The sequence below is a fragment of the Struthio camelus genome, chromosome 2, assembly GCF_040807025.1.
Source record: "Struthio camelus isolate bStrCam1 chromosome 2, bStrCam1.hap1, whole genome shotgun sequence".
In the NCBI taxonomy this organism is placed as follows: domain Eukaryota; kingdom Metazoa; phylum Chordata; class Aves; order Struthioniformes; family Struthionidae; genus Struthio; species Struthio camelus.
This window is the reverse complement of record NC_090943.1, coordinates 149,223,813-149,248,063: the sequence shown is the minus strand read 5'-3', so window position 1 is coordinate 149,248,063 and position 24,251 is coordinate 149,223,813. Positions and strand designations below refer to the sequence as shown.

The 24,251-nt window shown below is 42.0% G+C and overlaps 1 protein-coding gene across 4 annotated transcripts in view; it reads right to left on the bottom strand.

Moving 5' to 3' along the window:
- Positions 1-23,785, bottom strand: part of CDH17 (cadherin 17) — a 29,220-nt gene extending 5,435 nt beyond the window's left edge. Inside the window, exons 1-15 of one of the 4 annotated variants that reach the window (XM_009676020.2) lie at positions 23,495-23,785; positions 21,308-21,377; positions 18,096-18,194; positions 17,304-17,441; positions 15,557-15,695; positions 14,524-14,682; positions 13,606-13,805; positions 11,791-11,922; positions 10,636-10,786; positions 9,724-9,939; positions 8,371-8,447; positions 6,727-6,918; positions 5,152-5,396; positions 3,037-3,167; positions 1,514-1,750 (exon numbers count right to left, since the gene is read on the bottom strand). In XM_009676020.2, coding sequence (XP_009674315.2) covers positions 1,514-1,750; positions 3,037-3,167; positions 5,152-5,396; positions 6,727-6,918; positions 8,371-8,447; positions 9,724-9,939; positions 10,636-10,786; positions 11,791-11,922; positions 13,606-13,805; positions 14,524-14,682; positions 15,557-15,695; positions 17,304-17,441; positions 18,096-18,194; positions 21,308-21,364 — 2,173 coding nt within the window. In that variant the 5' untranslated portion in view covers positions 21,365-21,377; positions 23,495-23,785. Of the gene's footprint in view, positions 1-1,513; positions 1,751-3,036; positions 3,168-5,151; positions 5,397-6,726; positions 6,919-8,370; positions 8,448-9,723; positions 9,940-10,635; positions 10,787-11,790; positions 11,923-13,605; positions 13,806-14,523; positions 14,683-15,556; positions 15,696-17,303; positions 17,442-18,095; positions 18,195-21,307; positions 21,378-21,421; positions 21,598-23,494 lie in introns of those variants that run through there. The other 3 variants (XM_068933027.1, XM_068933026.1, XM_068933028.1) reach the window with 3 other exon arrangements.
- Between the last annotated feature and the right edge of the window lie 466 nt (positions 23,786-24,251).

Genomic DNA, 24,251 nt, shown 5'->3' with positions numbered 1-24,251 from the left:
TATATTTTATTTTATCTTAATACTCTCCACGCATTTTCAGCTCAGAGGCTTTCTGAGCCAGATGTAATATCTGATGTCCATTTAGCAAACATCAGTGGATTTGTCTTCTACAAACTTGTCCAATCTCCAGTGGAACTTTTGGAAACTTTCTATATCCACAACACCCTGTGGCAAAGAGTTCCACAGTCAACTACTTCCTCCTTCAGTTTGCACAGAAAGTAACTCTCACAAGCTTCATTTGAGGCTCCCAAGTTGGTGTATTGCAAGAAAGGGTGAATGACCAACCCCTGGCCACCCTGTCCGTATCCCTCATGACTTTTACAGACCTCTATCCTATTCTTCCCCACTACCTCCCAACCTGAAGAATGATAGCTTACTTTACTGCTGCCACATACTGCATTCCACATAGATATGAGGCTATTCCATAACTCTGATCATCCTTGCTGCTCTGCCTTAACCTTTCTCCAGCTCTACTTTATCTTTTTGAGACTGAGGGACCAGCGTTCAAGATGTGAACAAACCATGGATTTATACAAGGGCATAATGACAAAGTCTGTTTCTTCTCTGGTCCTTTCCTAGCAGTTTCTAATATTCGATTTTTTTTTTTTTGAGCACTACTGATGATTTGATGTGACATTTTCATGGAACTACGTATCGTTAGGCTACAGTCTCGCTCCTGGCTTGTAATGGTCAGCTCAGAGCCCATTATTTCATATGTGAATTTAGGAAGGTGGGGTTTATTCATGTGTCTCACTTTGTGTGTATCTACATCAAATTTAATCTGTCATTTTGTTGTTCAGCCTCTCAGTCTCACAAAGACCGTCTGCAATTTTTCACACTTGATTCCTTCTCAAATAACTTTGTATCGTCAATGAACTTTGCCTCCTCGTTGTACACCACATCTATTATGGATATATTGAACACCCCAGGTCCTAGCAAAGACCCTCCACTGCAAGAGTTGACCATTTTCTTCAACTTCCACATTTTAAAGGATTATTCAAAATCCTTTATTTTTACATTATGACAACACTTCTTTCTCTGTTGAGACCTTTCAGCAAAAGTCCTTTGGGAATGCAAGCAGACTCTATCGCCACTATTCATATGCTTACTGACCCCTTTCAAAGAACTCCAGTCAGTTTGTGAGGAAGAACTTCCCTTTGCACAGGAAATGCTTGTAATAGACAATTTGCAAGCTGCTCTGTTTCTTTATCAGAAATGACTTATATTCATTTAAGCACACAGTGTATTTTATTGCTACGTGTTTCTCTTCTCCTAAATGTTAGTGACATTTTTGCATGCTAATATGCTAAATGCCATTGCTCCAAAAAATAACGACTTAGGTATCACATAAATACATACCAAAATGCATGTAAATTCTTAACAACCTAAATTTTTTCTGCATTAAATATTCGACATACATTGGTAAGAATGAAAAGGAATTCAGTATTTCTTTACATTTCCCAAATTACTTAAAGAGTGCCAAATCCATATAACAGTAGGCTTATCAACTCACTGTTGATTTTTGAGATTTCCCAATTATTTCCTGTCTTCATATCATCCTTAAGAGAAAAGGTAAATGTTGAATAATACTTCTGTTCATCATCATCCGTAGCTTGAATCAATGTTCTCTCTCCTCCACTGAGCGGGTGGCAGAAGAACAGAGTATAATTCATAGCTAACCGTGGAGGGTTATCATTCACATCCTTTAAGTTTATTATGAAGGTTGCTGTGGATTTCTGAGCTACATTATCTGTAGAATGTAAACAATAGTTATACATCATATCTTGGATTTACAGTCTGAGCTATTACATTTGCAGCTATAAGTAAAAGTGTACTGGCTCACCATCAGGCATGCAGTGGGTAGGGGTATTCTGTCTGCAGGACGCAGAGGCAGAGTCTCAGGAGGTCCTGAGGGACTCATGATGTCTACTACCACTTATAAAATAATAGGGTTTATTTTCCCCCAACTCTTGCTAACTATGGAACACTAGCAAGTGAAAGGACACAGCTAGACCATGCTTTCTGGTAAGCGGTCATGTCCATGGTGAGAGCACTTTCTCTTTAGAGCACTCTTCTAAGCATGAAACTCCAAATGTTCCCCTCCACCCTTCTATATGTAGGAAATGCAAGTCAGTGTTCTAGCTCCGGCCCAAGACAAGGGGCCCAAGACCTTCCTTTTCATTTCTTTTTGCCCATTCCCACAAGAATGGCCCCGCTCCAGCTCAATGTTTGAGGAAGCGTTCCTTTTTCCTGACATACAATAACTTCGTCTTTACGTATCATATCCGGAAAATAATGGCCAGCATTATTGGTTATCTGTGTTTAAGGGGAAACCTAGATTTGTTCCTTACTCAGTCAGATACAGCCCAGCTTTTCTAACCTCTATTCAGTATAAATCACATAATCCTCAGATGGACTACTTGGAAGATCCTAATGGCTGGAACTATGAACTCCAATGTGTTTCAAACTAACTAATATGGGGTTTCTATTCATAATAAAATGAAATTCTATACAAGATTACCAGTTACTCTCCACATCTGTCTTCAAGAAACTGAAACACACTTACAAGAAGGGTTAAAATTTTTATAGCTGTGGAGGAGAAATATAGTAGATAATACTGTCAGATGCTAATACTGACATCACTGAAGAAATGATGACCTTCTCTGTATGCTATGTTGCTCCAGCAAATATAATGGCATATAATACCTAACTTCATGAAAGCTTTTTTAATCTTCATTACCTGCAACATCAAGATTTATTTTACAAAAGGTAAATGCTGAAGAATAAATCCTTCTAAGGATACGTCAAAAGTTATTTAAAATCATGTGGCTATGTTATTGCATCAAATGCACCTGATGACCCCAGTCTAGGAGACTCTTTCATGTAGCTCATGCTCCTGTACTTTTCATGGGTTCAGTTTTGCTGCCTGTATCTTCCTGAAGAAAGCTTGGTGTTGCAAGAGGTATGGTAGTTGCTCATAAGGCAGCAAGGGTGAGGGATCCTGCTGTGTGTATACGTAGTCCTTTCTTTGCTTACTTGACTCTGATGCAACAACCTGAACTTCATACGCTTGTTCTTGTTCTCGATCCAATGGGGAAGCAGTGTATATCTTCCCAGTGGACGAATCAATCCTCAGCCAGTTCCTCACATCTCCTTCTAAGGAGTATCTTTGGAAAGAAAAAGAAAAAAAAAACATATATTTTATTCCAAATCAGAGAAAAACTCTTGATGAAGTCAGTACTTCTTCATTGATTATAGGCAAATAGCTTGATTCCAATTGCACTCAAAGAAAGCACTCTTGAAAAAGTCCTGATAATACAGCCATCCAGGAGATACAGATAGAGGAATGGAAGCCAAAAATATTGGTTTCTCATGAGGATTAGGTTCAGAGGATAAACAATGAGAGCAGGACCCCAGGGCTGTCAGTGCCACTCCAAAGAAGCAGCATCCTATGCAAATTTCAGCATTGTCTTCCTCCTAACTGTGGAACAGGAAGGTGTTTCCAAGCTTTCAGCCCAAGAATGTCTGCTGTCCCAACCCATCCTCCCTCCCTCACCATCATATCCCCCATGTCTTGGTTTCAATGGTGGCACAAGCTAAAGGCTAGCTGGGGTGGAGGTAGTAGTGCAGCGAAAGGCCCTTTGTTGGACAACCAAGGGGCCGGGACCCCAAGATGTATTGCACTGGTCATCTGCTGCACATCTAGACACAGCCTCTAATTACTGTAGGAGCAGCCTTGGAACGGTGAGTGTTTTAAACATCACCATATCATTGCCTTTATATTATTTTTAAAAAACAAGGTCTCAGGGTATTCACATACAGAGATTTAACGATGAACATATGACTGAGTTAAAATACGGACATTGACTATATGCAACCTGACCTTTTCATGCAACGCTTCCATTCTTTCAGTACCTGTTGCATTGAAAACAGCATTCTAACGTGCTTATATGTCTCTTATTTTTTATGCTGTTTATTTTATTTCTTTTAACCTATTTTTTAGCAGAAATATGGTTTATGTAAACATGAATTCCTGTCAGCTGTTTCTGTCATCATCCCCCAGAGCTTATGGACTATGTGGCTCACGCTCAAACCAGCTTGAGAGAAGGCCAAACGTGCTAAGTTCCCAAAATTTAGGGAAAGTAAAGAGCCAGATGAAATCCCCCTGGGAATAGAATTCCACAGGAGGCCTAAGAGACAGACACTGCAAATCCATTAACTACTTGGTGTTTTACTGAAGTTTAGTTAAATTTCAAGGATTGTTTAATATAGTTTGGATTGACCTTTTCAGCATTCTAGCTGGAAATCATGCAGCAAGAACCACAAGCAATTCCTCTATCTGTCACTAACATAAAAGGTACATGCACACCACGCAGCAGAGCATGATGCACAGATCATGACCCGGCAGAGTCTCGAGGTGATTTGACCATACAACAGAGCACTGAGCCACCTGGCTGCACCAGCTCGAGACTTCTGGCATCCCACTCATAATCATATGAGTGGACTTCCCAGCATATCTTGGCATCTATACTGGAAGCCGGCCTTTAGTCTTTAACAGTTGTGTAGAAAAGAAAATGAATGAATTTTCAAATATAGACTTGACCTTCTTTCTAAGTTGTGTGTTCTGCTGATGTGCTGTCACCTGAGTAACAAGAAAAGCAGCCACAGTCCTGCTGGTTCCTAGGAGTATTCTGTGCGTACTTCATTCATTGTTAAAGGTATTTGGTAATATGGATTTGGAAATTCTGTTATTCTCAAACCAGCTCTACCTTTTTCCTGGAGATATGTATTTTTCACTTAGTTTCCTGGTTCAAGGGGCCCACTAGGTGATGCTTGCTACAGTATAGAGAGAAAGATGATTGGAAAAGCTCTTCCCAAGAGTCTACTTCAAGTAGGTCCCAGGCCACTGCCAAACTACACCTAGCACTTTCTATTAGATGAGAAACAGACAACTTTGGTAAAAATGTCTTTTCTTTTCCTGTATGCCAAATGTTAGGTATGTTTTCCTTGTCATTCTATTATAATAATTTTCTAAGCCCTACCTCATCTCAGGATTTTAACTGGATATTCACAGAGCGAGGACTGGGCTAACGCTGATAATGACAACTACATCCGGAATATAATACAGAAATCACAGTCATTTTTTTTTACCGTACAGTATCCCCCTCAGGATCATGTGCTTCCACCGTCATGACTAGGGTATTAACAGGAATGTTTTCAAAGACTTCTCCTAGGTAAGCTTCTCTGCTGAAAATGGGTGGTTCATCCACATTTGTTACAAAAACCTTGAAAACCGTAATGGAGCTTGAGTTATACTGCACTCCTGTCACCAGAGGCTCAGGGTTTGTGGCATGGATCACCAGGTTGTACACTTGAGTTGTTTCAAAATCAAGAGCCTGGATAAATTAGAAAAAATACTTTGTTTTAGCATATCCTAGACAGACATGAGGAACTTCTCATTCTGGCATCTTTAACACACCTGTCAATGGGGCTCGATGCACAACGTCAGAGTGCCCTTGGTGCTGCTGCAGAACTGAAAAAGAGAGTTCCCCCTGCCCTTCCCTCCATGGGAAGCCAAAAGACACAACAACAAAATCCTCCTCTTTCCAAGGAAGAGATTGCAGCTCAGATTTGGAAGAAACAAGAGAGACCCGTCAAGGGCAAAATGACACTGGGAAGAATGAATTTAAATGAAATCATATGCCCATTCAGAGGCTCCCTCAACAACTGCATTTCCAAATAATGTTGCCACCTGCCTGACTAAGTTTAATAAGTATATCCTGTTTACAACAATAGTATTTATAGTTCTGTACAAAAAGGCCTTGGAAGACTTCTCATTGGTAAAAGTCATGTGAGAGTGTAAAACACCATGGAGTTTCTCACAATTGCCTCCTCAGGAAAAAAAAAAAAAAACCCTGGGGTTCAGCAGAGATATAATCCACCAAACGCTTCATCTGCCTGCCTGCCCTTGGCCTGTCTGGCTGCAGGTGGACTCCATGCAAACAGTGTGTCACTACTTGGAAAATGAATGATAATTTTTCTGGGCCCATAGTTACAAGTGCCTTTGAGAAGGTTAATTTCAAAGGGATAATACCTTTGTTATTGAAATTCATAGATGAAAATGTTCCTGAAATTTCTGATTACAGTGTTCAGAATGTGGGGTTTATCATCCGCCGCAGCACACACTAACCTTGGCTTTATCTCAGTTAGTGTTTGCCTCAGCAGGAACAAACTGCCTTTTTGTTCTGATGTGGAGACAAGCCAGTCACCTGCACTTCCCGTTGCAAAAGTCACCACGGGCCCAGAGCACCATCAAGGAGGAGGATCTGCACTGTGATTGTTCATCACTGTGACCACAGCACATGGCAGTGCTTAGCTGGCTTCCTGTTTTCAAGAGAGACTGCTGCAAAATCGTTTAAATAATGCAATTCTTTCCAGGATGTGTAAAGATCTACTTCATCAGCCAGCTCCCAGACCACAGGACAGCAGCAGAGCCGTCAGAGGGCGAACAGCTGATGGGGAAGGCACAAGGATAGGTATGCCTGGGCATAGCACAGACACAGCACGTGGGTTCGAGCGTGGGGCCTTCTGCAATCTGAACATGGCGTAGGGGTGGCCTCACAGACCACCTGTCTGTCTGCAAATGGTCACCAGCATAGATACCGTATGTGACAAATGAAATGAGCTGAAAGAATAGAGATGAAAAGAATAAACCCATCTCTTCACCTTGTTAATCTTGATGGATCCTCGGTTTGTTTCAGGATCTGTCTCTATGACGAACGTTTTGTTCGGATCACCTTCCTTAACCTCATAAATGATGTAAGAACTCCCTGTGAGAGGCTCGTCTGCATCAGTAGCTTGAATTTCTAATATCACTGTTCCCACTGGGAGATCTTCTGCAACAGTCACATTCTGATACTGTGGAGAGAGAGAGAGATCATTGAAATATGACGCACCGGGCACCAGCTGAGGATAAGAATGTCAGCACTACAACAGGCTCATGACCCATAAGCACTAAGGTATTTCAACCCACAGCAGCGCTCTGAGGTAGGGAAGCATTGGCTCCATTTCACAGCACAGACATAGCTAGGTTAAAGAGAGATGTACAAAAATATTAGTGAAGCGCCTGACAGCAGGATTGCTGAGGTACCTTGCTGCCCAGGGAAATCCAGAGCTGCAAGCTGGGTACTACAGTCTCTGCAAAGCTGCTATATCCCTTTCCAAATAGCCTCCTGGCTATTAGCTGTACATTTAGTAAAGGTGAAGGGATCTCTGTCTGTGTAAGCTACCAGTAAAGCTGCAATACCAGACATAGTGGAACAGCTTTTACTTCTTCTATTGAAAACTCTCCATTTACATACAATATTTAAATGTTCACGGCAGTAGGGGCAGCTCCTTGGTCTCTTCTGCCCTCATTGAAAGCCCTAGCCACTAAGACTGTTAAATATTTAATTGTTCCATGCACCATAAGCCGCTGCTACTGTAGTGGCCCAGCTCCACTTATTGCACTGATGTGTTTGTTCCCTGACTGAGCAGTTTGGTTTTGAGAGCACATCCTGGATTGAGACCTGCTCGTGAGAGGTTTAACAGCCTTTTACATGGGCTGACAGTTTGCACATGTTGAAGCTCCCATTATAGTCAGCAGAGAGTGATCAATGCTGTCAGCCAAGCCTAAAACAAAATTCAGCTTCCCCAAAAGAGAACACCTACATGTGATTAGCAGGACAGCTCTTCTGACCCCACTGCTGTCATTGCCTACAAATACATGGGGCATTAGACACCTAGTGGAAGTGACTGCATCCAGTGCAGGAGCCCACCCATAGCTTCCTCAGGCAATGTGGAAATGTTTAGGACCCACTATACCCACTGCAGCGTTTGAAGTGAGACCTAGGCCAACTAATGGAAATCACTGTAGTTTTGCAGGTCTCGCTGGCAGACTTCGGCACCTCCAGCGAAGTAAGAGGCAAGAGCCTGAAGCTGTCTCCTGAAGCAAGGGCCAGCAGGAATGCATTTGGGCAGGGATTACTAGGTCACTGTTTTTGCTTAAAGAAAATAGCCTGTTCGATTTCCATTCAACTAAAAGCACATTTCACCTTCTGTTTTTTGGATACATTAATACTGTGTTTGGAAGGGAACTTGGGAGATGCTACATCAGGTTTTTTTTTCCCTTTGAGACTTTTTAACTGATTAGAAAGCTTTTTTTTCTCCCCTTCCCTTCCAGAACCCACATTCCTAGAATAAAGTGCTTTAATAGAACCATTTCTTTCTTTAACAGACAGATTCCCATTAACTTCAGGAGACATTGAGTTAAAGAGTCAATGTAGTGTCAAATATTTAGTAAAAGTTTGTTAAGGACATCAAAATACTCACATCTGATTTTTCAAAGATGGGAATCTGATCGTTGATGTCAATGACATGTATTTGCACATCACAGATTGTTTGGAATACTGCACAGAAAGAGAACAAAATGATATCACAGCAGCCCTCCTGCAGAAAAACAACTTTGCTCCAGAAGGGTTCACTATGTAGCAAGCCCTGTCACATCACCTGATCTGAGCAAAGCCGTGCTGCTGTAAGAAGGAGACAATCTCCAATACCTTATAGTCAGTGAGAAACTCACTATCTCTCTTCCTGCTTGTTTTCCCAGTTCCCTCAATATTGCCCACTCTGCTTCTTTTCATTTCCCTCTTTTTTTTAACCATACCCTTTTACTAGCAAAAGGACATCTATGAATTGTCTTTGCTCTCTCAGTATGACTTTTCCATGTCAAAAAGTAACCCCCAAGAGGCTATTCTATCTTCTCCTCTTGGTGGGGCATCAGACAACGCCTTCTTTTTTGTTGCAGTTCGACTTGAACCTAAGATCCATGTCAATTTAACAGTGTTCCCTAAGCAGGCGTGCCCATAGGCAAGGGATCTGCAAGCCTGCTCCATCTGATCAGACATAGCTGGGTTTGGTATTTCCCATATGTGCTTCATGAACAGAAAGTTAGGGAATATCCTAAACAAAACTGTTTGGATGAAATCCAGATAAACATCCAAAACAAATCAGCGTCTTCTCCCCCTCAAAAGTTCCATCCATTTAAGTGATGCTATTTTATTAAGAGACGTGTCGCTCTGCATTATTTACATGCTCATTCTTTCCACTGCCTAAGTTTTGCCAAACTGTAAGAATTCCAGGCTAAAGCTTTAAACTTTAGTATGGAGTTTGATTCCCTTTCCATTCAGTGAACCATAAGGGATTCCCGGGATCTTGCATGACGGACAAGATTATTTTTAAAGATAAGTTTCTATTCTTAATCTCTTAAAATATATTATCTGGACTTTCTGGGCAGCTGCATTTAGTGCATCCATTTTTTTTCATGACCCCTTTTAAGAGATTTTGGGGGGGAAAAATAGTATATAAACCCTAAATCATATGATCTCTTCAGTGTTTTCCCCTACGGAAGGAAATCTCTTACTGAAGAGTATTTGTTAGCAAACTGCCCACCCGGTTTATCTGTGCTCTGCCCTAGAGCTTGTAGCTTTCCATTCTTAAATTATGAATTAACATTAACCTCCCTGCATCTCTACAACAAGAAAGTGCAATTCCAGAGAAAAACAGCTCTCAGTGCTGCTACTCCCTTTAATACATCCTTTAGGATTCCTGTAACCCCTTGGACACTGAACACTGGGGGTGCCAGAGTGAACAAAATTTTTCCAATCTATAACAGGCTTTGCATACCTGCATCTGTCACCAGCACCTTCAAGGAATAGCTGGAAGCAATACGCTTGTTTAATGAACGGCTAATTAACTGCAATATCCCAGTGTCTTGCTGAATCAAGAACAGATCACTTGCAGGAACTGCAGGAACCTGGCTTTCAATTTTGAACTGCAGACGAGAATTCAGGGTGCCTTTCTCATCCATGTCTGTAGCAGACACGGTTCCAATATTGCTTCCTGTGGCCAAGAAAAGATTGGAGTCAGTCAGATAATGCAGTAGCCCTACCTCCCCATACGCCTGTAGTGCTTACAGTGATACCAATGCAAACAATAGAGTCACAATAAAAAAATAACTGTATGCAAAACATTACAATGGATACAATCATTTAACTTTTTGTAGTCTTTCCTCTAGTATCCCATCCTAGCCCGATTTTGGGCTTGAGTAATCCAAAGGACAGTGCTATGTGTTTTGCCCAGAAGTAATCACAGCAGATCACTTTAGCCTTGAGCACTTAGGGGCAGATTTCAGTAATGGTCAAAAGGAATTATTCTGGAGGAGCACCAGAATTTGGGAAAATGGGCTCATGCCACTTAGAACAATATTTCTCCCACTAATAACGGAGGGCTTTTTTTCTTTTTACATTCTAAACCGTTGTACAAAACTCTGGTTGTGGGACGAAGTAATTTTATATTTTAAATGAAACAACATTTTTTAAATACCGGTCTGGGGTCTGTCATTCTTAAGTTGCTAAAATCCTTTTCACATGAATTATCAAAGTGAAAACAACCCGGCTGTTTGCACTAGGAAACTTTCCTTCAGGGGAGCTACATTTTACTGTTTGGGATGAGAATTTTTAGCTTTATTTGCGCTCAGTTGGAAACAATAACAGCCCCAGAATGTTGTATGTAAAAGAGTAGAGCCTGTTTGCTTACCTGCACCTTCATTCTCTTGGACTTCAAGGACAGTGAGAGCATTCTGGCACACAGGGGGATTGTCGTTTATGTCTTCCACGACAACAGAAATCTGCAGGGGTTTGTCCACCAGTTCTCCCTCTTTGTCTTTTGTGATCACAAAGAATGAATACTGCAACGAGAACATTGCTACTAGATGTGTTGAATTTCCAGAATGACAATGGATTACATTTAAATGGATGCCTTGCATACAACAAGATATCCTTTCACACTGTTTACTTCAGAGGTCTTCCATGACATCTTACTGCTTATGACCTGGATTCTCAAAAGAGCTGAAAAGGCCTGAATACTTCACTGTCCTGTGAACTTCATCTTTCAAAACCCCGAGAAAGGCAAGAATACCTCGTTTTTGTAATTTTAAAAACAAATCTGTCACATGAGAGGATGGGGTTCCTCCAGCATAGCTGATCCTTGGCCTCTCTGTGCACAAATTTCCTCCAAGAGCAAGAATGGCAGAGGGTTTTCTGTCTGAAAAACCCTGGATGGGAAACTTCAGGGTAACTTTGCAACTGCCATTTAAACTCCTTTAGTTAGCAAAATGCACATGTGTGCACGTGGTTGCAGCTTAGCTTGGTACAGGAAGGTCACAGGTTCTCCTGGTGGAGTGACCTGTAGGAACATACTGAGAGGCAGAGAGAAAGTGCCTGGGACTCGGTCGCAGTGCTCGGCAAGCTCCTGGCTTTCTTAACGGCAAGCTCATTTCTTAAGTTTGTTTGTTCTCTCTGTTGCGAGAGTTGCCTTTGAGCTGCGTGCTGGAGTAAATTAGGACGATGTGAAATGCCAAAAGCCCCTGCTTCCACCTACGCCACAGCTCAAATTCCTTTAGCTCTGCCGCAGCAAGCTCCATGTTGTGCTGCACATATGCAGCGGGCAGTGACTGCTACAAGACCACAGAGAAGTGTTGTGAAGTACCAAGCTGAAGACTGTTTACAGTGTAGTTGATGAATGTGCTTTCATATCTACTAAGCCATTCTTTTCCGTATAGAAATGACAAAAAATCAAGCTCTTCTTTCCTTTTTTCCTGTCCTCTCTAGCTTGCTTGTATTTATTTATACACCAGTAATCAGCTTCCTGCTATGGTATCTCCCATCAATTAGGTTTTATATGTTTACTTACAGCATCCTTTTCTTCTCTGTCCAATGGCTCAGTTACATAAATAACCCCTTGCTGATCAACAGAAAACGGGAGCCTGGGCAGGTTTTCTTTTTCAAAAAGCCCATATATTGCATCTGGCTCATTTGAGCGCACCTAAAAACATAAAGTAAGTTAAAATAGGAAGTGAGAATTGCGGACTGAGATTTGACAAGAATCCTTTTTGGACCACGAACAGAAAAGATTGCTTTTCTGTTAGCTTCTCTTTAGGTCATAAATGAGAAAATTTACAGTTTGGCAGTGCTGGGAGCAGGCCTCAGAAAACCAGGCTGACAATCCACATCTGCTCACCAAACTGTTGCAGCAAAGCCGCTTTACTTCATCGTCTTCAGCTATCTAAGATGGGCCCTGACATTTACCTTTGTATGAAGGAGTTTTGTGATGTGCAGATAAAAGGTGATATGAAAGGAGGAAGTATTATTACTATTTGAATGTCTTGACACTAATTTATTCCATCTTAAACCATCTATTCCTGCCTCTTGTTTTGGTTTAGCTAGCTCACAGATGGGGAATAACAAAGCAAATATCCAGTACCTATCTGTACATATGTGTGTGCATACTGTTTACATTCATCAAGGTCTGCAACAAAGGATCGCTAGTAGGCATCTTTACATTTAAAAAGAAATGGAGCAAATAGAAAGTCAAATATTTCTGAAAGGGTGTTTGCCTATTAGTCAATATTTACTGCTGTGTACATCACTTTTGCTGTGCAATTATAGGCAAAATATTTTGCATTTGCACTGTGAAATGTCAATGGTAAAAGATAATATGGTGATGTGGGAAACTGAAGTAGGGCATTTAGGTCCTTTTAATATAGCAGGTGCAATGTATCACACAAAGCTGGTCGCAGCAGATGTCTCTGAATGTGGGGAACTGATCACACCAGGGTTTGAGCTGGTCCCCTTTCAGCCTTTTGTAGAAGGAAGAAGGTAATCTCAAAACGACCTTAAAGAAGTTAGCTCTTGATTCATTCAAAGCCCTTGGTGTCACAGCAAGGCTGGGAGTGCTGAGAAACCCAGCAAGAGAGAACCGCAGCGTGTCTGCAGAGGCACAGAACTGCTCCACGTATAGCAGGACACGCTGCTCATCCTCCCAGGCAGCAGCGTGCCTCTTGACAGAAGCTACATATGGCTTTCCTTCCTCTTCGACACCTACACAAGGGCATGTCATCAGGAGAGGAAATCAGGCCACACAGTTACTGTCACAGGAAGTATCACCTATTACGGTCCTCCTGAACTTTTCCTCCAGGCTAGTACACTTCAAAGGTCTGCTTAAGTCCCTAAACTAATTCATTAGGTGCATCCTTGGTTTTATCTTTCATATTGTGCCAAACGGCCTTGCAAAGCACCTTTTTTCTTCCAGTCATTAGACTGTAACAAAATTGTCCAAAGGTTTCCTGTGCTCATAGCATGTTCTCACACATGGAGAATGCTAATAGCCTCTCTAAACTGAAGGCCAGTGCCTGGTCAGTCTGATAGTTATATTGACTTAGGCTGTATCGCTGTCACATTGAAACCACTTCTTTCAAACTAAAGATGGGTTAATGAGATCTGCACTAATGATCATTTCCAAAGGATGCCACATGGAACAGAATTCAGAGGTGCCAAAGCCTCTTTTTACTCAGATTCAGGCCAGGCAGAGCTTCTGCAGAGCTTGGTGTTGAGCACAGTGGGCGCATCTTCACCATTCGCTGGGAGAAGATGATTCAGTGGTGCTCAGGAGAAATGCCAGGATCAAGGCCAAGCTGCCAGTCATCACTGTTGCAGCTCCAGGCCCTACCTGGCTGATGTTGATGGGGTGGTCCTGGGTGGAGTTCTCTTGGATGTAGATTATAGGGGGGGCCTTCCACAGACTTTCCTTCACAGTAATGACCACGTCAGTGCTACTGGTGAAAGCGTTTGTTGTCATCCCTGCCATGTCCTTCACAGTGACCACAAGGGTGAAGGTGTCCTGCTTTTTGGGATCTAAGTATTGAGAGCCTAGAGAACGGAACAAAGAGCTGTAAGTGAAATGAAGCAGAGGCTGTGGTAACTGTTCAACTACAGTCTCTTCTGGCCCATTGCCTCATACGTGCACCTTGCTTCTGCATCTGCTCCAGGCTCGCTCCTTAGATGGACCTCTATACTGGATCTTGGCAAGCTGTTTTCTCTGGCTTCTCTGAACGATGCAGAGCTGCATCATGTGGACATAGCCATTCCACTGACCCTGGCTAAGCTCAGGAGATCTCTGTGCTGCAGTCTTTTGTTGTGCAGAGGCATCATCGAACAGCCCTCATTCTTTTCTTTAAGGATTTACTCAGCCCAGCGAAAGAGCCTGCTTATCTACATCATTGCATTTTAGGTAGGATCACATGGCTGGCCCAATTTTTTCCACATTTTTCATGCTACCGCTTTTGGTTTTCTTGATTTCAAGGAACAGAATTAACCCTAAGATCTGACTGTGCATATTCCAGAGCGCCAGAGGATCTGCATCACTTCTCATTCTGCTTTCAGATGTGATTTCCAGCTCTGCTAACTTCACTTGAATTTGATAGGAAACATGAACAAAATACTCAAAAACAGGGCCACAGTGGAGTATGTCCCACAGACTACCCTTATTCAGAATCTGACAACAAAACTGTTGTCTCCATGTTCCTGCATACACCCAGGAATTCATGCTTACTTTTTGAAAAACAAAAAATAAGATCGTTGTACTTACCTGTCCTGCTTGGTGAGATAGCTCCAGTTACATTATCGATTTGGAAAAGCATTTTCGAATAAGGATTGGGAAAATGGTGGAGAATGCTGTAAGTCAGCTGTGCATGGGGAGTTGAAGGATCATCACGGTCAGTGGCATGGACATACATGAAGGGCTTGCCTGTTTGGATTAGAGAAGGGACTGTGATAAGAAAAAATTGAAACCTCGACATGAACATTTGAGCAGAGCAGGGAAGGCCGCTCACGGGAAGCTGCTGTTTTTCCGCGACACGGTACTCCCAGCAAGCCGTGCTTGTGCGTGGAGGTTACATTGCTTGTGTACTGTCTCGCGGGTCACCCTTCCACTAGCCCTGCTCAGTAGAGTCACACCAGCGGCAAATAGCAGCAGATATAGAAGGTGACAGAACTAACTCAAGGAGCTATCTACCAGCCGAAGAGGGCCTCCACCAGGACTGTATTCCACTGGTATCTCTCATTCCTTTAGGCCACTTTGTAGTCCTTACACAAATCAGTTCAACGAAAAACACCTTGAGAAAAGTGCTTGGCAATTGTGACACAGTTGTGATTAAAGGAACAATCATACAAACAATCATACACTGCCATGGCACAGTGAAAGATAATGGAAAAAAATAGAGATTCATGGCCACGTAAATGAATTTTTGCCCTTGGTTGATTTGTGCAACATTCAAAACCTTTTTGGTTTGGACGAAGCTGAAGAATTAAATACTAAAAAATCACAGAATGATTTTCTTGCACCATGGAGCCTTACATGCTCGTTCTTTAGTGAAAGTTTCTTCTTGATTTCATGCTCACAGTAATAATAGTTGGCCTTGTTCTTTGTTTCATTTCCAGGATGTGAGTCTTGTACTGCTTTTCTGTACTCCCATGATTTCTGGACAGGATTACTGCAGCCCGTAATCTAAGGCTGCCTGATTCTGAGAAGTATCAGTTGCAGTAAATTCATATCACACAGCTACACGAGCATTTTATTTCACTTCTTGTTAACTATAAAACTTAATTATGATGACAATTACCTGGACGTGAGTTCTGCCTCACTACTCCAGTGTACTCTGCCTGATCAAATTCTGGTGGGTTGTCGTTGATATCCTCAACAAGTATTATAATAGTGTATGGACCTTTTACTCTCTCTCCCTTTTCGTCAAGACTTTCCACCTTGATTTGGAAAAAGAAGGAAAAACAAAGAAGCATTTTCAAATATATAAATTTGAGTTTAAAGATCTAAATCAGTCAGGATGGCAAACATCAAGTCATTCCTACTGTGATGCAAATCTGGTGAGAGCCATCCCTGGGTGGCTCCATCCACAGGGACAAATTCATCACGGTAGTTCACTGACAATAGTGAACAGTATGTAATGCCAACAATACATAATAATCTATCCCTGCTTCGTCTGATGTTTTTCAGAAAGCTATTTCTGACCTCCAGTCTCAGTAGACTACTTGGACTCTTGTACAATTAGACCTCATGCTTTTCTTTAAATAGAAATAGATACTTTCTAAAGAACAAGGAGAAAATCGAACACGATATAGAGGACTTGAATGTGCTATTGTAAATATCAGCTACAAAAATAAGCTGATTCAACAATTTGTTAGGAACATTTAATTCTTAGTTCAGATTGCATTTTTGTCCAAACAGTTTGACTTCTCATTTTTCAGCCTTGTGTGATTTTTAGAGAACATTCTATGCTTTATAGGTATATAGTATGTCTGTCAGACTTTATTTTGTTTGCACATAATAGATCAAATCATGATTGTTCTTGCCTAAACAAGCATCATTTTTTAGTTCTGTCATCACTTCTTATCTATAAAGGATTTCTAAGCTTTGGGTTAATAACTTCTGGGGTTAGAAAATTTGTCCTCTTTAATATTACTAATCCAAGGGTGCTTTAGAGCTGAGAACATGAAATCATTAAGCTTGAAGTGCTAGGCATCTTGTTCTTTAGTAAGATAGCTGAGGCTAGCTAAAACATCGTCATGTACTTTGTCTGTTCAGACATTGATCCTTTCATGATCATCTTCTTCTCAGTTGATAGTGCTTCAGAAAAAGGCAGTGCCAGTTTTGACACAGAATGAGAGCACAGGGCTGTACTGCGTCTGATAAGGAGATCTCCTACTCAGCATCCCACTCCCAACAGAGCTCCCAAGGAGATGCTTACGAAAAGAATATAGTAATGGGACAGGCACACAGTGATCTTTCCTCTAATAGCCTCCATTGTCTGCCAAACAGCCTTCTGCCAGAGGTTAGATCCGTGTCTCTGTGTCTAAATGTCATTTAGTCACAGCATTTGTCATTAGATAATTATAATCTTCCTAAATAGATTATAATCATTTATTTTCACATTCCAACTATGAGGTTCACCCCACCCAAGTGGGGATGATGCCAAGCAGGTCTCATTCATGGTGCCAAATCAGTCTATTCACTTCCAATCAAGTGCTTTCCTTATATTAGGAGAATTATAGAATTGATTTTGAAAACAGGGTAAATATTGTTTTCAACATAACCTTTCTGTGCTAAAGAGCACTCTCCTGTTCTAACTGCTCACAGTCCACAGCCATCATTAGGTTAACAGCAAAGTCTTCCAGGACTGTAAAATCATGCGTCTTTGAAAAAACTCATTATTAGAAGTAAAAAAGGTGGCTGTAAACAGAGAGGTAAGAAACAATTGAAACATCAGCACAGTTTTCTACTCTTTTCAAGTATTAGCAAAAAAAAATGCATAAACATGAATAACCCTCTCTTCCTGTTTTTAATTGAGTTTTCACCTGCAGACTGTACTTTGATTTGGTCTCCCAGTCTAGAGAGCCATTGAGATACAGGACTCCTGTCTTCGGCACGATGTCAAGTATTCCGTCTTTTTCACCAGTTATGCTGAAACTCACAGCGGGTGGCTCAGCTGTGAACTAGAGTGGGGGAAAAATCAGAGGAAAAATCAAGGCCTTTTTCAAGAATAATTTAAAGAATTTAATGCTTTTATGTCTTTTGAAATCTATTGCCAACAGTGTGTTTTTCTGGAGGAATGGTATTCTAAGAGTCCACTCAAAGCAAGCTGCTCTTTTCTGATCCTCAACAGAGTTTTCACATTATTTCCTAAAGGCTACAGGAAATCTGAACTGTGGTTTCTCCTCCAAAGAAAATGTCTGCCTAAGACAGGGGTTTATCTGAGCACTGCAATGGAAAATAATGACACATATCCTCCATTTGCCTGGGAGCTGGATCTGCCCTTCTGTGGTTGTGGTTTTGGGAAAGAAACCTCAGAGCCTGAAGAAAATGGTGACACAAGTTACATGGATGCCCGTTCTCTAGGACTGCTGATTGTGGTCATCCCTGTTTTAAGATATCCTCTTAAAATGTATTTGAGAGAAGGGATTGTCTTCTTTTTTTTGCGTGAAGACACTTGAATTCTCAGATAATGAAAGTCAAAGTCCATTTCAGATCATGTCTCGAGACTGCCCCACCAGCATGGATGACAACACTATGAGATCAGTGTGTGAAAACTACGGGGTTTTTGACCCCAAGAAACACTGATTTTTTTGATACCAAGAGACACTGATTACCTGGTATATGAGGCGCACTCCGGGTCCTTCTGGAACAGAGAAATTCATGTCCTTCAGAGGTCCAGTTAGATGTAGGTCCCCGAAATTCTGGCTCATAGCCTGTGAGAGAGACGAGTGGAGGAAATTGGCTGAGGGGTGTCTAGCGTCATCGCGCATGATCAGCAACCCTCCCTCACAGAGGCTGTCACAGATTATTTTGGTGTAGCATAGTGTAAGAGATACTTGCTGGCCTATATTGAGCCTCTCCTGGCTCTTTAGTGCATATCCATCTTAATTTGATTTCAAAACAAACGTTTAGATCCTGCCCTTTCCTAAACACTACATAATTTAATGCAACTTTGTCTGCCTTCAAGAGCAAACACATGCACCAACGAACTGAGGACAGATTGAGAGCAAGAGGAAATCCATAAAAGCATTTCTGAAGCACCACCTGGGTCCCCAGTAGGACCAGCCACATCCCATCTAGGAGCTGCACAGTCCTGCGGCCACGAGTGTGTTGGGAGACCCAACACCACACAGGCGACTTGAGGAAGGGGAAAAACTGGGGCTGCACTCTTTGCAGTTTCCTCAGTAAATCCAAACATGACCATGCGCTGTTTTATGAGGGAAAAAGTGGACTTCCTTAGGCCCTCTACCCCGCTGCCCTCAGGTGCTCTGGCCACCTGAGCAAGCTGTTCAGGCCCTACCCCTTCACCTCAGCTGCTGCTAAGCATAAACTGCAGCCTAAGCAAAGATGTCCTGCTGATCTCTGGCTTCTGCTTCATGGCAAAAATGACATATAAAACTGTCTCAGCCTGTTTTTTTCCTAATGGCTGGCATTCAGTTCACATGCTGTTTCATCTGGCAAAATTTTCATGAGTTTTAGGAACCACACCCTCCCTAGCTCTTGAAGACTTCTGGGCACACTCCGATGCGTTTTTCTGCCCTAACATTTCAGAGCTGCAAATCAAAAATAGCAAAACCAGAATTAGTCTCTTAAAGCAGCTTTTGCATACAAGACAATTCAGCCTACGATTTGGATAATCTACCTGTATCTTAAAAGGCAAAATAAAACTCCCTTAAACTCCTGTTCTTCTCTCCCTGTCACTGAGGTCTCGCCAATACTGAGGAGCTTCCTGCCAGAGTTCAGACTCTGTCGCTCGGCTGAGCAGATGAAACTCCCTGCTGAGACCCATTCTTCCTGAGGAAAAATGACTTTATTCTGGTATATGAATTTGGAGCGATGTTGTAGTGATATTGTCCTGTGCATGTTCTCTGCCCTATGACTTTTCCCCTGAATTTGATCCCATTGCTTGTGGGACAGCTATTTGGCCTGTCACAGAAAGGCACAGCTTACATATTACCAAGGGAAAACTTAGTTCAGACTATGACAAAAGCGTGACCAAGTTCAGCATAATTTACCCAAAAGCACTGCTGTGTGCATGTCACAAGCTGTGTCTGAATAACGCCAGATCCTGCTTATTAATAGCCAGAGATTTTGCCCTCCTCACCGACAAGGGTTTGTGACTTTTTTGCAAACAGGAAAGCTAGCATATTGTGAGAATTAGGGGAAAAGCTGCGGAGGGAGGGGAAAGGATGCTAAGGGACTACTAATGACATTAGAAACGTATTAACAAGGCTCTTTTCAGTGGTACCCAAGTGATAGGATGAGAGGCAATGGGCACAAACTGAAACACAGGCAGTTTCATCTGAACCTGAGGAAAAACTTCTTTTCTGTGAGGGTGACTGAGCACTGGAATAGGTTGCCCAGAGAGGTGGTGGAACCTCCTCCTCTGGAGATCTTCCAAAGCCGCCTGAACACAATCCTGTGCAACGTGCTCTAGAGGACCCTGCTTGAGCAGGGACGTTGGACTAGAGGATCTCCAGAGGTCCCTTCTGACCTCAACCATTCTGTGATTTTGTGAAAAAGCTATTTAATAGATCGGCATGTCAGGAAAGTGTAGTTTATGGGTACACTTTACTTTTTCCCTAACTAACTGCTCACCTCTGGCCTCTGCCAGGGACAAGACACCAGGTTAGCAGGACCCTGGATCTGACCCATTATTGCTGTTCCCATGTCACACTGGTGGGCATAACGTGGCACTTAGATATTTTTCCCAGGGACATTTTGTGGGGAGCTTTTGCTCTGTAACGTTTTATAGCGTGTATTGCTTCCCCATGAAAGCACAAAGGCTGGCACTATAAAACCCAGCAGGTTCAAAGTGCAGCCTGTGAAGCAAGTAAGAGTTATCTCTTCCTGTTGATTAAAATTACTTTATATGGACCATAAATATTTCCAAATGTATGTCTACAGTATGAATCATGACTCGGGGGCCTGAAGGGGAAATAGGGTTTTCTCCTTAGGCCATATCTAGTTGACAGCTCTTTTGAAGCCAGCTGTAATGGCTATAGAGTGACTTCCCAGGAACTGGCGCTAATTTAGTAAGCAAATTTTTGAAATGGGAAGCAAAAACTAGGAGTTCACTACCGCACGTGAACCCCACTTCCAGGGTCTCCATATTCTGAGGGATTTTTCATTATATTTAAATTTGACTCTTCTTTTAGCCTTACTTTTAATTTCAAATGTAACGTAAGAACCATCTCTGTAGCCTTAGCAAAAACCAATAAACCTACTTAATGTAATAGATCAGATTCATAAATGACATAATTAATACATTTCAGCTCCAGAAAATCCTCTGAAAATGGATTCACATAGAAAAATGAAGATAAATAAGTAATAAGCATGATTTAAATCATATACCACTATATAGTATAGAATTAATATAGAATACATAGAGTACATTTATCATAGATTACAATTTATCAGCACATGTATGGATTATAATATAGGACTTGGAACTAGGAAGATAACAATGTCTGCATTGTTTGATGATTTGTTGCAGTATTTTCAACTCTTTATTAGCAAGAAATCCATTTATTGGAAAAAGTAGTATCAAAGGGGGAACTATAAGAAGCAAAATAGGTAGCCGGTTACTTCAATTTTTTAAGCTTTTTTCCTAAAGATTGACATAACTTCTAAAGCTATGGGGCATGGCCATGGGGCACATGTGTTGGGGACATACTTCCACGTCCAGTTTCCCCTGACTCTGCCTGCAGCATGCTGCCAGTCTGGCTTTCAGACCTGAGATGCCCTTCGTGAGTTATAGCCTAAAGGCTCACATGTGACTTTTGCTGTTTGTTCCCAGAAAAATAAAAGAAAAGCTGTAACTCACCAAGTGAATGAAAAGCAGAATTTGAAATCCACACAGTCCAAACATACTGAAAGACATTTTGCTTCGACTCCTGCGAAGAAGAGGTAACAGACACTTTAACTTGGTAGGACTGACCTGCTATATTTGAGAGTAAAGCTGTAGCTAAACTTCTCTGAAGCTGGAGGGAAGGAGCAGTCAAGGATCGAAGTCTGAAGGGACCAGCCCTTCACCGGGCCAGCCAGAGCAGGCTCTGGCCCTGCAGTGGCAGGGGCTCCCGTGGGGCTCCTCTATGCCTCGGCAGCCTCACAGAGCTGACAAAAAGAGATTAAAACCAGCACAAGCCATCAAGTCGCGTAACCTCACTACTCGGCTAACTGATGTCACGCAACCCTTATTTTCATTTCTGCTTTACTAAAGGCAACGATACATTCACAGGAAACATTATAACCACCAAAAAGCTGAAAAAGTCCACACTGCTGTTCTCCCAGCACTCCTGCTGCTATGTGCCATAGGGCTTCACCTTGCAAATCCCATCCTGAGCGGATTTTTATTACTCATGCAGTTATGCCCTTTGAAATTACTAGGCTCCTTCCATGTATAGGAGTTAGCTGCATGGGTACTGGAAGAGAAAAAATGGCAGTCCATTGAAACACGAGGTAAGCGGAAAAATCACTTTGTCAGGAAGCTGGGGCTGAAGGTAATCCCCTGCTCCTGGGCACTGGTCCTTGCTGAGGCAATCCCTCGCTGTCCTGCTGGGAACCAGAGGAGCCGGGATGTGCGACAAGCCAGGCAAAGGGGTAAGGCCCTAGATGCATCCACCGAAAAAGCCAGTTTGAACCACATATAGCTGATAATTCAGTTAGGTACTCTAAGAAAAATTGTTCAGTTCCTCTCTCTGCCTGACAGCCTCTTCTTTCTCCTCCTCCCAGGACTTTTGGAATACGTTGGCCAGTTTCAGCTGCATTTAACTGTGGAGCAGAAGCCTCAAAAAATCAGCTCCCTACTAAATTGAGGTAACAGGTAAGGTGGTTGCAGTGTGTGCTCTGCCATTGTGCCCCACCGCGCCAACATCCCAGGGAGGATGGCCACCCTGCCCTCAACTCCACTGCTGGAAGGCCGGGAGGGAGCTGGAAGTACCGGGGGCTACCAAGAGGGGAAGAAAGAGGATATCGGCGGTCTGGGGTTATGGCAGTTTGGCTTTAGGGAAAAGACAAGGAGCCAGGCCTGTTAAGGAAAGGAGAAAGTTTAAGGAAGGAACACATCCGGTCTTAAAGTAGGAGATAGGAACTGTCGGACAATGTACTCCTTCATGTGGTTGTTTTAGTCTGCTGTGTCTGGTATCCCCATCCAGAACCGATGGCGAAATACAACAGAAGAAATATAGCCATTTTGTAGATTGCGGGTTTGGAAGATAAATGCCTTTACTGTTCTCCTTTGAAAGCAAATATAATTGCCTAATGTCATGCCATTTACTTTGCCTCTTGTAGGATGAGGATGAATGGCTTGGTCAGCATGTGAACCTTTATCCTGGGTGTTTTCAGTGCCAAGTGCTGAGCCACTGGAAGCTGCTACTAAATCTCATGAAATCTCATGGCACTGCCAAGGACCTGAGCCCCAAAACGCATTATCCTCTGTCACCCAGTATAGAGTCCGGTATAAAATTTAGAACCCCTGAGACTCATGCAAAAATTTTCAATAATAGACAGGATAAATTTCAGGATTAGAATAGGATCAGCTTAACTGAAAGGAGCCTGAGATCCAGCTGAGGACTGGACCCATATTTCCCCTCATTTCTTGGTTTCATTTAACTGCTATATCCCCTCATAATCCCTTATGGATTCCCCACCTGCAAGGAAATCTTTAGGATAACCAACATACAAATTATCCCAGTGACTTTCAATAATAAACATTCAGAGAACAAAGAAAATTCCTAGAGGTTAAAGATCAGTTAGTCGTAAGTGTGTGGTTCTATGAAAAAAAAAAAAATGTTGGTTTTCTTTAAATGATTGATTTCAGATGTTAAAACTCAGTAAAGAGAAAACAGAAGAAATTGATCCAAATCAAATACAAACCAGACTTAGCCTTAGCACAGCAGTCATCCATTTTACGTGGACAGCTAAGTTCCTAACATTGCCAGAAAAAACCTTCACGAAACCCTTTGCTTCAGGTTTTAAAGCTCTTCCAGTGAAATGACAGATCATTTCTTACCTGTAACATGAAAATCTTGTTTTGCTCTAAAAATATTTCTTTCTTTTAGCTGTGAGAATCACCTTTGCAGGTTGGTAGTGTCCGTTTGTGCTTCTCCACACAGTTTATAGTTTCTCAAACTCACCCTAGAGGTTCAGCGGCTCAAACATTAACAGCATGGAGAATTATTGATCCTTAATGACTAGGTGTGGTATGAAATAGCAGCCATGTAAGGAAGCAGTGTGGCTCTGAGATAATTCATGGCTCTTTATTTCCTTTGGGATTTTCTGTCTGAATTCAGTTTTTCAGTGTGGCTGCAGGAAATGAACAAGCAATGCATGGATTGGAGCCCCCAGGGGCAAGTTGTCCTTTCTGTAGGAGAGCAGGTGGAGAGGAGAAGGCGTGGGCCTCTGGTGGAGATCAGGTTTGCTACTCTCCTAGTCACAGTGATAATTCACGGTCAGAAGACAAGAACTTGGACATTAAAGTGACTTTTTTCACAGCAGATCTGTGCATGGGGAGGACTCAGCCTATTTATAGGAATAATTTATCAGACATGGACTCAAAAAGTTTAAGTTCTCTGTGAGCTCTGCAATAAATTTACATCGGGTAATTCTAGGCAAATCTCTCTGCCTGTTTCCAGATAATCATCTCATGATGAATATAAAAACTCTTCTCCCCCATGTTTCATCCTTCATGCCTATTTAGGTTTTCAGTTCTTCAAGGGAGTCAATGCCTGCTACTTTCTGTGCTATAGCACCTATAGTAAGGTGAATAG